Source organism: Felis catus, chromosome X (assembly GCF_018350175.1).
Source record: "Felis catus isolate Fca126 chromosome X, F.catus_Fca126_mat1.0, whole genome shotgun sequence".
NCBI classification, from domain to species: Eukaryota; Metazoa; Chordata; class Mammalia; order Carnivora; family Felidae; genus Felis; species Felis catus.
In genome coordinates, this window is record NC_058386.1 from 124,380,245 (window position 1) to 124,395,137 (window position 14,893).

At 37.1% G+C, this 14,893-nt stretch overlaps 1 protein-coding gene across 1 annotated transcript in view; it reads right to left on the bottom strand.

Moving 5' to 3' along the window:
- Window positions 1–14,893, bottom strand: part of GABRA3 (gamma-aminobutyric acid type A receptor subunit alpha3) — a 366,533-nt gene that overhangs the window by 120,811 nt on the left and 230,829 nt on the right. Inside the window, exon 4 of the mRNA XM_004000982.6 lies at window positions 7,025–7,092. Within this exon, the coding sequence (XP_004001031.3) occupies window positions 7,025–7,092 (68 nt within the window). The remainder of the gene's footprint in view (window positions 1–7,024; window positions 7,093–14,893) is intronic.

The window sequence follows — 14,893 nt, forward strand, 5'->3', positions numbered from 1 at the left end:
TGGGTATGCTAGAGGCAATGGGGGCCTGAACCAAAGTACTATCAATTCAGGTAAGGAGAAGTGGTTTAATTTGGGAACTCCTATGAACACAGATACAAAGAATCATGAATAAAATAATAAACAAACCAATAGATGTATTTAAAAATCATTATCAAGTTTAATTCTTTCAAGAAATGTAAAGATGACCTAATATTTAGAAAATCTTATCAATGGAACTAACTGCATTAAGAGATTAAAGAGAAAAATCATGCAATCATCTTAATAGGTGACAAAAGAGAAGTTGCAAGATTTGAAATACATTTATAACACACACATACATACCTTAGAAAACTAGTAATAAAATGCAGAATAGATCTATATATCTATCTATCATCATATTTATTACTGTTCACTATCATTTGTTTGGCCTTTCTGTAAAATCTTGCAGAAATTCTCATATTATGAGTTCTGTCTTCCTAAATTAGGAATCAAAATAAATTACCAGTGTTTCTTGGAGTTATACTAGTGATCTAAGAAACACCTCTCTCTCTCTCTCTCTCTCTCTCTCTCTCTCTCTCTCTCTCTTTCTCTCTCTCTCTCCCCCCCCCCCCCACACACACACATCAATTCACACACAGGACACACACAGGACACTTCAATTCAGAAGTGTCAACATGAAGAAATAGGATCAGCATGGAGTTTCTACTTTTGCTGTGGTGGTAATAGAAGTGGTGGCAAAGGATGCTTACCCTCAAAGATAATCAGTAAAGTGCAAATAATATCAATTAGACATGATTTCATACCTAACAGAATGGCAAAAAATGTGTAACAACAGAAAGTATTAGCAAAAGTGCAGAGAAATGGACCTTTCATATGCTACCAGTGGACTTATAAATTGGTAAAACCCATCAAGAGAGTAATGTGGCCCTATCTGAAAAAAGTTAAAAATGTAAAACCCCTACAAATAAAAAATTTTATCTATAAGTTGATACCCTACAGAAACAAACTCAAATATATTCTCAATAAGACACATATAAGAATGTTTGTTGTATTGGTGTTTTTAATAGCAAAAATTTGGAAAGAGCCTAAATGCACAGTGGCAATATAATTGGACAAATGTATGAATAAAAATATGCATACATTGTAAAGTCTATAACAGTTACAATAAATGAATTAGAGTTAAATGCATCAAAAAGAATAGAAGACTTGGGAACCATCCAATACATGCTTGAAAAAATAAGTTGTAAAATAATATACAAACTGCTGCATTTTATAGTTTGAAATATATTTATAGTATGAAAACCACTATATGTTATTTATTGTAATATTTGCTATTGTATGTTATATAATAAGTCTAGGTATAAGTCTAGAGTATGTTTGGAAGTGACCAAAAAATTCATTATTGTAATTATCTCTAAGGAGGGGGAGAGAGAGAGAAATGGGATCAGGATAAGGTACATAGGGAACTTTATCTGTATCTCTAAAGATTTTTTATTATGAGAAAAAATATGCTTAGTGAATCTACTCCTAAAATCATTGTTGCACTATATGCTAATTTGGATGTAAATTTTAAAAGATAAAAAATAAAATAAAAAAAAAACTAAACAAACAAAAAGAAAAAATATGCTAAAATGTTTAAGATTTTTAAAAAGCTAGGTGATGGGTCTCCAATTTTTAATATATATTTTTCTGTACAGTCAGTACTATTGGGGAAAATCACATAGTGATTATTTGCTCCATAAATATCCCATGACCTTTGGCCAAAAGCAATCAATTTTGACTTGACCATTCTACAAATGCAATCAATTCCTTCCTTGTAAATTGAACCCTTGCATACTCTTCAAGAATGATGGCCTCCAAATTGACAAATAAATTCCATTGTTTTGTGAGGCATTTAAAGAAAATATTCCAGATAATAAGCCCAAATCTGCCTCCTGAGAAAAGTACTACACTTGGCAGAGATGACATGTACCTCTTGGGGAAGAATTTTTGCTTTGGTGTTAGACCCTGAATGTCTTCAACTCTGTAACACTGTTCAGTGTATCAAAGCAGGTTCCCACAAAGGGCCTGCAAGGGTGATTTAACTTTAGCAGGGTCTGAGCCCAAGGTAGATGACAACACCATTACAGTGAAGGTATTGTCACTGCCTCACAGGCCACTCCTCCCTTATTTTGGCCATCTGGTCTTCCCTTTGCTCTTTGCCTTATTATCATTCTGAATTTTGAAGAATGATAATCCACCTGCCCTTTTCAGTTGCATTTAGGTCTTGAGATAGTCTGATTAGCCTATTTTCCATAAAAGTAGCCCAGGAGATTATTGGTTTGGACTCCTAAGCAAAACCCCACAGACTTGGACTCCTTTCTATATTGCATCTGGGAATATGTTATCCAATGGAAGAGGAGGAAACGGACAGCCCAAGAGGCTTTCAAAACAGACAGAGTCTCCCCTTAATTCTGTGCCTCAGACCGCCAGTAAGTGAGGGCTTGAAGTGAACATAGCCACTTTTTCCAGTGCTATGGGGGAAACAGGTAATTTCAAGCCCACTGCCACCAGGAAAGAGGTTCCTGCTCTACTTTCTTTTTAATCAATACAACCTTTTTTTTTACTGTGTGGTCTTTGGATACTCCGGTAACTTTGCATGATTTTCAAAAGCAGCTGTCAGACCAAAATATATGCCTTATGTTATCAAGAGTTATGATTATAATATCTTTTATGAATTCTTATTTCCCAAGCCTCTAATTTTTTTCAATAGGCTATATGATTAGTTCTTTTACTATATTACTACTTGCATCATTACCTTGTTGTCCACTGTATACCCTGGGAAGTTTCTCTGTTGACAAATGGCAGCTGGCAGTTGTTACCTAGCAAGTATCTAAACAATGAAAGTATTCCTGGGAAGAGAGTGAAGTTGACAATACTTAAAACTGGCATTTTGTTTCCTAGTTGTTCTCATTCTGACTCTACTAACATTATTACTCTTTGTCCTCCTTATTTTCTCACTATCTTTATCAGCACATTCAGATAGATATTTATTAAATACATAATTCAAGACCCTGAACCTATGACATGTCAAAACCTGGAGCCTTAGGATGGGAGTTAGAATGGAAATTTTGTCAGAAAGTGATTTGGACCAGGAGAGATTCCAGAGTTTTTCTCAGCTGGTATAGTTCTTTTTTTTTTCAAGCTTTATTGAGGTATGAGTGTCAACTAAAAGTTGTACATCTTCAGGTTGTACAATGTGATTGTAAAGTGTGTAATGTGATAGTTTAATACATGTATACATTGTGAAGTTATTACCACAAATTATCACATTACTTCACATAGTCACGTGTGTGTGTGTGTGTGTGTGTGTGTGTGTGCTGAGAACACCTAAGATCTACTCTCTTAGAAAATATTAATAGTGACCTTTCTACTTTCTTTTCCAATCACTGGCCATATGCATAGCATTCCATTTTTAAGCCAGTATCCAACTCTTTTTGCATTCTAATTCAAAGGATCTTGGGAGACCAGGGAAAATTTATACTTTCCAAGAGCCATTGCTCGCTGGTAAGAAATGGACATACCCAATTTGAAAGAGAAGTGGCAATTAAACTGTATTTTCACTAAATCTTTTGCAGCCTTCCCCTCATTGCCACTACACCATCTTCCCATGCACCAATTGAGAAAATGGTATAAACTCTTCTAAAGTAGAAAGTCATGAAAGGGCACATTGCCTTAGTTAATTCAAGTTGGGATTGTATCCCTTTTTCTCTTTCTCTCCCGGGAGACCACGGGTATAGGATTGGTATTACTGCTGAGAAGCAGCATGTATTTTTTTAACCATCAACCTTTATTTGTTACAAATGTTAACAAAGCCTTTCATTTGTGATGCCTGTAAAATTCCCACTGTAATCAGTTTTCAATTTACATCCTGTACTCTTTAATAAATTTTCTTTCTCTGAGTTTTCCCTTAGAAACATCTACTGCTGTTTGTTTTCATTTCTGCCTGATTCCCTATTGTCATAGCTCCTTAAGTTCATACATGGAAAAGCCACTAAAATTAGCAGCCCAAAGCTTAGAGTCATCAATTATTGACTCACTAGTCTTGCTACTGGATAGTGTCTCCCGTAAAAAGCTACTTTTACTCTTTGTTTGCAGGGCTTGCTACTAATGTTTCATATCATCTCAATAAACACTTACAAAAGACCTGTGTCAGGTCCTATGCTAGATGCTAGAGATACAGAAATGTACCTGATATGTTCTCTACCTTGACAAACTCAGTCAAGTGGAGGAAAACAGTCATAATTTCCCCCTCAAATTTAATTTGTTTCATGTCATTTATTCTTGCATTTAACAAAAGGTTGAGAGTCTACCAAGTGTCAAACATTGATTAGGTATTGGTGGTACTGAGATTAACAAAAGAGATATGGCCTTTCATGGAGCTTTTTGTAAAACTCAGAATCTATGTCTGTGGGGAACACTGTTTGAGCAAGGAGAACAATAGCTGCAAAGGGTTATGGGTGATGCTGTTTCAATACTCAAAGTGGCACCATAATTTTTCCTCTTTATGAACAAAAAAAATGTGTTTCTATTTCTTTAGGAAAGTATTCTGGACCAAAATTCCATTTGGCTGGAAGTGAGTCAAGAATCCAGCCAGCTCTAATTTTCATCTACTTACCCAAGCAGTCTGTGGTCTCAGGGGAGCCTGGGTTATTGCTTCAGCTAGTTACTAAAGCCAGACAAGTCTGTGATGCTTCATCCAAAGTCATCCCTGACCCAGGGTCAATTGCCACAGTATACTAATTAGTACAGGAAGAAGAAATTGTTAAAAACACCATAAATGTATTTCCCAGCCAGATCATATCCATTTCTGCCTTGTAACAAGATGGAAGTGTAGCTAAAAATAACCTGAAATGTATTTGATCTAATTCTGCTGCCTTCCCTATCAAGAAAGCTGTTCTGTTGCTTCTGTTTAATCATGAGGGAGAAAAACAAACAAGCAAGTGGAATATTAAACTTCAAGAGACAGAAAATCTGGATTGCTTAAAATGTCTCCAGCCTCTGCATACCCATGTGTGCCTGCTTGGGTGCAGTAGGAGCAGGGAGAGTATCTGGTTTGGGTAGCTGTTGCATATGTGTGTTTCTGTAGTATCTCTGGATTTAGATATCTGTTTACACACATGTGTTCATGAAGTACCTGGGATAGGATTGGACTATTTTTATTCTGTATGTATTTTCTTGTGTGCATGTACATTTGTCTGAATGAATTTGTGGATACTGGCACATGAGTGAGAGTGTGTATGTGTTCAAAGAGTAGCTTCAGTCACTTTCTTGTAAAAATCCTAATCCATCACTAGTTCCCAGAAATACAAAGAGAGAGCTCATACCCTGGTGAATCTAGTTACCTCCAATGGCCTATAAGTTCTCTGAATATAGGGGTCCCTAGAGCTCCTTAATGCAGAGTTGGCCTTCTAAGGAGTACTTGTTGAATGACCAACTGACAATAGTTTTAATGCATGCTTGGATCTGAAGCTGTGGGCATTATTAGTCAATAGGTTGTGATGGAACAATCTAGACATACAGGCTTTCCTGATGCCCCTTTGAGAGACCCATCTCCTCCACTCCTCATACATCAAACACGCCCCTTACTGAACTCTCCCTATGTGTCAAGTACTCTATTAAGTGCCAGGGAAGCCATGAAGACTTGGTACTTGCCCTTAAGGAGTACAAAAGGAGCCTGCCATTTCTCTGTATCCTCTTTTTTCCACACTTGAAAGATAAAGTTCAGGCCTTGCCTCACAAGCAACTCATAACTCCCTCTGCTGAAAATGAGCCCGCTTCTCCAACTGACTTGTAGACCTTGCCTAATTGAAGAAAGTGCCAGGTAAAATCAATATAACTAAACCAACCCTCAGCCTCCAGTCTTTTCCCTTTATAGTTCATCCTATACAGACTGCTCGAATGCTATACAGACTGCTAAATCATTCTAAAACAACACCTGTATATTTTTATTTCTCTACTCAAATCTACTCAATCATTCTATCAAGACAAACTCTATCATGTCCTTGTACAACTGTTTGTATCTACCCAACAGGCCTAAAGAAGATTGTCTCCTGCTTAAGTAGTAGTCCCATGGAAGATACATAGAAAAGAATCCAAGTAGCAAACATTGACATTTCATATTTTTGGACATTTTATATTTTGGGGGCATTTCATATTGTTAGGACATTTTTTTCTGACTTTAAGATTTTTATTTGCCATACAAAGTCACTCATTCAACAAAAATTCATTGAGCATCTAATAACTGCCAGGCATACTGGGCAGATAATAGCTTATTTATTTCCTTACATGATAATTATTCAATCAAATATCTGACACTTAGTAGATATTGATCAGATGGTCCTGATGGGGTCTCCTGCCTCAACTCTCCACTAACTACATTCTTTGCTTTGGCAGCAAGGGATAATGGAAGAAGTCCTTGAAGAGAGCTCATGAGTCTCCCTTTACTAGCTCCGCTATGCCCTGACTTATTCCTTGAATCTGCTCTAAAGCTCTCCCCTGCTCACATCTGTAGAAGGATCAGTTTTCAGAAGTGGTTTTGACTCTTCCTCCAAACATTTTGCATCACCATGTTCAGTCCATGTCCCCAGAGAATAGGGCCTGTTTGCAAGGAGCAGACTTCTTGGATGATACTACAGACTGCTTGACTGAGAGTCCCCACCGCAGTGCTCTCCTCACATGACCTATCTCTACTAATATGTGTGTAGTGCTAGAAAATGTGAAGGGAGACATCAAGGAAAATTTAACTGAGGTTAGTGAGACAAGCTGAATTTTGATAGGTGTGTTATGGAAAGAACGGAAGGGTATTCATGATGAGGGGATATGCTTTATATGTGAATAGGTGGGGAGAGCAGGGGAAAAGATGAATTTGACCAAATGCATGATAGTGAGCATAGGGAATACATAAGACAAGACTACTCCTTAGAACATAGCTACAAACCCTAATTTCTTTTCTTTGATCTTTTGTATCATCTTTCACTTTTACCTTTGCAGGAACTATACTTACCATGTCAGTGTCTGACACAGGGCCAAAACTGGTTACATAGATGTCAGTCTTCACTTCAGTTACTGCATCTAGGCCAGAGAAAGTGGGAAAGCAGAGTGTCATGAATGTCAGTTCCCTCATCTCAGAGTCCAACACAGTACTCCAAATGACAGCTAACTTGCTACTTCTGAGAAAGTATACTTGACAGTGATAATAAAGCCTGTAATATTTCTTCAGAGAACATGTTAGGTACAGGTAAAAGTTTATCCCTTTAGATATCACTAAAAACGACAACAGAATCCCCGGGGCGCCTGAGTGGCCCAGTTGGTTGAGCGTCCAACTTCGGCTCAGGTCATGATCTCACAGTCTGTGAGTTCGAGCCCCGTGTCGGGCTCTGTGCTGATACCTTGGAGCCTGGAACCTGTTTCAGATTCTGTGTGTCCCTCTCTCTCCACCCCTCCCCCACTCATGCTCTGTCTCTCTGTCAAAAATAAACATTAAATTTTTTTTAAAAAAAGAACAACAGAATCCCCAAAGTTTAAGAGCCCTGAGAGATCACTGACATTATTATGTGCCAGACTTTCACATTGGGATTACCCATACCTGTGGTAGGTTACCAATGTTCTAATATCCAACTCTAATACTTCCATAAACATGGAATGATTGCCTTCCCACTCCCCTGCCCACTTAATGTAGGGAGAGGCCACGTGACTGATTTTGGTTGTGGGGGGAAGTTATATGTGTCACTCTCTGGCTGGAACAATTAATGTCCAGTGTGAGACCATGGAAACATGTTATTCTAGAGCTACCATAAGATTGAAACAGTCTGGTGATGAGCCAACACATGAAGGACAACTGCCCTGGAAAGTTGCCTGGATCCACAACAGACTTTGCATGAATGAGAAATGAACTTTAGTTGGGTTAAATGACTGAGAGTTGAAAATGACTGATATCACCTGATAAGTGGTCTTTGCATTTATTTTTCTTTACTGTAATTGTCTGTTTACTTGTGTGCCTCGCCCACCTTACCCAAAAGCTCCTGTATGGCAGTGTCTCTGTTTTCTTATCTCTGTATTCTTAGTACATTGAAAAGGACCCTGTTATTCACATGGTACTCACTGAACATTTTTAGTATGGATGGATAAATCTCATCACGTATTTACCAAGTTGGAAAATGATACCCAGAGAAGTGAAGTTATTTCATTACTAGGCTTCTCTTTTCCTGCTTCAGTCAGCCCTGCTTACCCCATTGCAGCCCAGACTAGCCCACACACTCCAAAATTCCTCGAATAGAACACAGGGAAGCCTATGCCAGCCTAGCAAAGACCCCATCATTATATTAAATTCAAATAATCCCAGTTTAGATCAGCATACCAAACCCCAGTAGAGTACACCAGTAGCCCAGCCAATACCAATAAAGCCCACAGAAGACTTGATGTATATGTATATACATATACATATTTACATACATATTTATATATAAATATATAATGAGGCTGACTACTATAATCTATGACACTATTTCTTTTCTCTTATGGACAGGTAGGGAACATATCTACCTACTTCATCTGTAGCATATTCACTATATTCATCCAGTCCTGGGTTCTGGCCCAGATGTACTTTAGATATTGTTGACTTGCTACTTTTCAGAACCATCCTTTCGGCTTAATACACTGTTCCTCTACTCATGAACTGAGTATATTCAAGGTCACTGTGCAAAACCACAAACATTATGTTTTCAGAAGAAACTATGAGTATCATTTAATAATCAGCACTATAGTCAATTCACCAAACACACACCTTACTCCCAAGCTTAATCAGCAAATAACATGCTTTTGAAACCAGAGCTGTGTTTTAAATAGTTTGGAACACAGGCTTACCTCATTGCCATTTCTATGCTTGAAGGAGAAGAGACAACACTTCAGGACCCAGAACACACCTCCTGAAGACTTGTCCCTTCAGATACACTCCCAGGTTTATTGGCTAGAGAATCATTGTCCTACCCTCAAGTACTAAAATAAACTTAACTAATTAATGGAAGAGACCACAATTACATTTGAATCCAATATTCTATCTAGGTAGAACATAGTTAGATACAGAACTTTCTAAACTAATATAATTATAAAACGGTAAGATAGTTATGCAGACTAAAAACTGGTTACTCAGACTACAGGAAAAAAAGGAGAAAGATACTGGTGGTAAAGTTAAATTGCAAGAGACCACCAAGGGGACAGTGGAGTCACTATAGATGGAAAGGGAAAGGGCTATAACAAAGTCTTGGGTTCTGGATCTCTGCCCCTGACTTGCTGAATGCTTTAAACAAGACTGTTTTCATTTTAGCTGCTCTCTTGTGCAATGAGGGTATGGGACAATCTAAATTCCAAATTTCCTTTTTGTTTTAACTAGGAACTATGACTGTAAATCCAAGCAAAAAAATGTCTGACTAAAGATGCCCAATGGTAGCAAGAAATAAGCTGCCTGAGGAATGTAGGATATTTTATGCAAATGTGGTGCTCCTGCTCTCTTTTAATTATTCACTTTCACTTAAAAGGCACCCCTTGATTGCTAAAAGGGAAACAGTGGGGAGATGCTGCTTTCCCAATGAATTAGGGCTCACCCAAGCTTCAGAAATTTCCATGGCTTTGCTGCAGGGAAAGGGAGTTGGGAAGTCTGGTTTAGCACACAGGATGCCAAATCCCTTCTTCCTCTATATCTGTCCCATTTGGAAAGAATCTGGAGGATAAGAGAATTAAGGGAAGTGGTACAAAATAAAGGGGAGGAAGTGTAAAGAAGGGGGGAGGAAAGAAAGAAGAGAGAGAGATAATTAGAAGAAGATTGAAAGAAAAAGCAAGAAAGGATTAAATGGGAAAAAGACAAAGAGAATAGACAAAAGTTGCCCAGAAGTCTAAGGTCCTGGGTCCCAGACATAGAAGGGAGTGTTCACTCACTACTCCAGATTCTCTGTGTGAAAGAATGGTTAGAAGTTTGCTCTTCTTTCATTTAACTTAATGAAAAGATGAGTGAATTAGACTAGAACTGATAAGGGCTACAATTCATAATCTAGCTCCTTTTCATAGTCTTCCTGGTAGAGACAATGTGAGACATGAATTAATGAAGAGATAAGAAGGCCTCCCCACTCCCACTTTATTTAACAATTGTTTTCAGATGCTCCTTGCTGCTTTCTTTATTTGCTTTGGGTATCAAATTTCCTTCCAATGTTATCCTTTGAAACCAAACATGAACAGAATTCTTTCCTTTTGCAAATTTACTGTGATATTGGAAGTGCTTGAAACCTCCTGTCTTTACATTAACATACATGACCTTAGCCCTCAGTGGTACTCCCACTAGTGGGGAACTTATCAACCAGTTCTTATGTCATTTCTGCTTGTTTTGATCTGAAAGAGTAAATAGAAGTCAGTCAGCAAGTGAGCACTGTCTTTATATTGAATATGTTGTTCATAATAAATTGTATTTTCTAGTTTGACTTCAAATAGATTCACAAGAAATTATGAATTTTCTCCTTTGAGCAAAAACCAGAGTAGTTCCTCAACTCTAGTTGCTCCACCCTAGCACACAATAAACATTGGTTTTAGCACCACCCTTTGGACTCACCCAAAAAAATTTGCTTCTTAATCCTTTGATATTGAAATTTGAGATCAGAAATTGAAAGAATGTGATCACGGTACCCCTAAATTTGCTTTTCTTGTTCCTTTCTAGACTAAATATCCTGACTTCCTTTGACTATGTCTCCCCTCCCTTTGACATGGTTTTAATCATCCTCCCTATACTTCATTCACTTTCCTCTGGCTTAGGTCTGATTTTTTTTTTTTCTGACACTGAAATGTTTTATGGTGGAAGTTTGTCACAATTCCATTTAGAGACAAGCTCATGAGATGAATGCTATGAACAAAAGCCAACTCTACCCCCTTATCTAATTATAGGCTATAATGTACAAAAGTCCTTTCTAATGAAAGTCTTCCTAAGAATAGTGAGGCTTTGAGGACAGAAACTTTTGCTAGGAGAAAAAAATCCCTAATTTTTCTATTTTCTTGCTTCCAGATAACTGAGAATTTTGGAGAACAAGCGCTTATTGTTGTACACACTTTTCATCTTGAGAGACACCGGACTGGTAGAAATGAGCTCCCATGTGACTAGCTACATGGTTAGCTAGCTACATGAACTTAGGGAGTGGGCTACCATGACTTAGGGACAGGCTTTCACAGATCTGAGAGCTGGAGTGTTCTCTTCTTATGTTAATAGCCTTTCCATTTGTCTTTGGCAACCCTTGGGGACCTAGATACTGGAAGTCCTCAGTGACCCCATCCCCCATTAGGACTGATTACAGATAAGCTCTCCAGGGGAATAAAAAACAGGTGATTTAGGGGAGCAGAAATTACAAGAGTCTCTGTCAGCTCTAATCTCTACAATTGACTCACACCCTCTTTTGCAGGCTGTTTGGGCAAGATTCATAACTTTTAACATTTGGTAGGTTTGAAGGCTAGCCCCATATTTATGCTAGTCCACCTAGTGTGGGGTACCTGGAATGTACAGCAAATATATTTTTTAACTGAGATAAAATTTATATGTAACATTATATTACTTTCAGGTATACAACATAGTAATTTGATATTTGTGTACCTTACAAGGTGATCATCACAATAAGTCTAGTTACCATCCATCACCATACAATTGATCCCCTTCACTCTTTTCTCCTACTCCATAATTCCTTTGACCTCTGATAATCACTAATCTATTCTCCCTGTCTATGAGTATTTTTTGTTTATTCATTTGTTTTATTTTGGATTCTACATATAAGTGAAATAATATGGTATTTGTCTTTCTCTGACTTATTTTACTTAGCATAATACCTTCAAGGTCCATGCACGTTGTCACAAATGGCCAATGTCGGGGCGCCTGGGTGGCGCAGTCGGTTAAGCGTCCGACTTCAGCCAGGTCACGATCTCGCGGTCCGTGATTTCGAGCCCCGCGTCGGGCTCTGGGCTGATGGCTCAGAGCCTGGAGCCTGTTTCCGATTCTGTGTCTCCCTCTCTCTCTGCCCCTCCCCCGTTCATGCTCTGTCTCTCTCTGTCCCAAAAATAAAAAAAATAAACGTTGGAAAAAAAAAACAAATGGCTAATGTCCTTTTTTATGGCTGAGTAGTATTTCATTATGTGTGTGTGGATGTATGTGTATGTATGTGTATGTGTGTGTGTGTATATATATATATATATATATATATATATATATATATGCATGCTACATCTTTTCTATCCATTCATTTATCAACACTTAGGTTGTTTCTATATCTAAATAATACTGCAGTGAACATAGGGGTGGATGTATCTTTCTGAATTAGTATTTAAATTTTCATCAGATAAGTATCCAGAAGTAGAATAGCTGGATAATATGGTAGATCTATTTTTAACTTTTTGAAGAACTTTCATAATGTTTTCCATAGTGGCTGTGCCAGTTTTAATTTCTACTAACAGTGTATAAGGAATTTTTGTCTTTTTAATAATAGGCATTCAAACAGGTGTGAGGCGATATTTCATGGTAACTTTAATTTGTATTTCCCTGGTAATTAATATCGTTGAAAATTTTTTTTTATGTGCCTGTTAGCCATTTGTATGTCTTCTTTGGAAAGTGTCTATTAAGATCCTCTGCCCATTTTTTAATTGTTTGTTTCTTTTGCTATAGAATTGAATTCTTTATATACTTTGGATATTAACCCCTTACACATATATAATTTGCAATTATTTTCTCCCATTCAGTGGGTGGTCTTTTCATTTTGTTGATTTCCTTTGCTTTGCAGAAGATTTTTAGTTTGATGTAGTCCCACTACTCTATTTTTGCTTTTTGTTGCCGTTGCTTTTAGCATCAGATCCAAAGATTCAATGCCAAAACTAATGTCAAGGAGCTTACCATCTATGTTTTCTTCTAGGAGTTTTATGGTTTAAGGTCTTACATTCAAGTCTTTAATCCATTTTGAATTGCTTTTTGTGTATGGTGTAAGACAGTGGTCAAATTTTATTCTTTTGCATGTGGCTGTCCAGTTTTCCTAGCATCACTGATTGAAGAGACTACTTTTTTCCAATGTATATGTTGGTTCCTTTGTTGTAAACTAATTGACAATATAGGTATGGGTTTATTCCCAGGCTCTCCTATGCTATTGCATTAATCTAGATGTCTGCTTTTATGCCAATATCATACTGTTTGGATTGTTATAGCTTTGTAGTGTAGTTGGAAATCTGGAAGCATGCTACCTCCAGCTTTGTTCATTCTCAAGATTGCTTTGCCTGTTTGGGGTCTTTGGTGATTCCACACAAATTTTAGGATTTTTTCTAATAGTTCTGTGAGAAATGCTTTTGGTATTTTAATAGAGATTGCACTGAATCTGTAGGTTGCTTTGGGTAATATGGACATTCTTCTAATCCATGGACACAGAATATCTTTCCAATTATTTGTGTCATCTTCAATATCTTTCATCAGTGTCTTATAGTTTTTAGTGTACAAGTCATTCATTTCCTTGGTTAAGTGTATTACTAGGTATCTGATTATTTTTGATGCAACTGTAAATGATATTTTTTTCTTAATTTTCTTTTTCTGGTAGTTTGTCATTAGTGCACAGAAACACAACAGATTTATGTATTTATGTATATTGATTTTGTCATCTGCAACTTTACTGAATTCATTTATTAGTTAATAGTTTTTTGGTGGATGAGGTCTTTAGGGTTTTCTATATATAGTATCATGTCATTTGTAAATAATTCATGTCATATGTAAATAATGATGGTTTTAATTCTTCCTTTCTAATTTGGATATCTTTTATTTTTGTTTCTTGCCTAATTACTTTGCCTAGAACTATACCTTAGTTTTATTATCTGTAAAAAAAATAGTTGAATTTTTTAAAACTTTTTTTAATGTTTATTATTTACTTTTGAGAGAGACAGACAGACAGACAGAGCAACAGCTGGGGAGGGGCAGAGAGAGAGGGAGACACAGAATCTGAAGCAAGCTCCAGGCTCTGAGCTGTCAGTAAAGATCCCAACGCAGGGCTCAAACTCACAAACTGTGAGATCATGATCTAAGCCAAAATCGGATGCTTAACCGACTGAGCCACCCAGGCACCCCATAAAAAATACTTGATTTTTTTTTATGATTCCAATGTAAAATATATTATGTTTTCCAAGACCATAATAGATTAGAAGAGGCTACGAGAGGCACACACACTTTTTTTCCTTAAAGAAATGTTGAAAGGAAGAAAGAAAGAAAGAAAGAAAGAAAGAAAGAAAGAAAGAAAGAAAACTTAAACTATGGAGACTACACCAAAACAAACAAACAAACTTTTGCACAGTGAAGGAAACAAAACAAAAAGGCAACCTACTGAATGAAATAAGATATTTGTAAATGCTGTATCTGATAAGGTGTAAATACAAAAAAAATATATAAAGAACTTACACAACTCAACACCCAAAAAACAAATAATACAATTTAAAATGGTCAGAGGACCCAAAGAGACACTTCTCTAAAGAAGACACACAAATGGCCAACAGTGTTTGTACAGAGTACTCAACATCACTCATCATCAGGTAAATGCAACTTAAAACCACAATGAGTTATTACTTCATGACAGGATGGCTAAAATCAACAACACAAGAAACAACAAGTGTTGGCAAGGATGTGGAGAAAGGGGAACCATTGTGTACTATTGGTGGGAATGCAAACTGGTGAAAGCCACTATAAAAAATAGTATGGACTATAGATGCTGGAGAGGATGTGGAGAAACGGGAACCCTCATGCACTGTTGGTGGGAATGCAAATTGGTGCAGCCACTCTGGAAAACAGTGTGGAGGTTCCTCAGAAAATTAAAAATAGACCTACCCTATGACC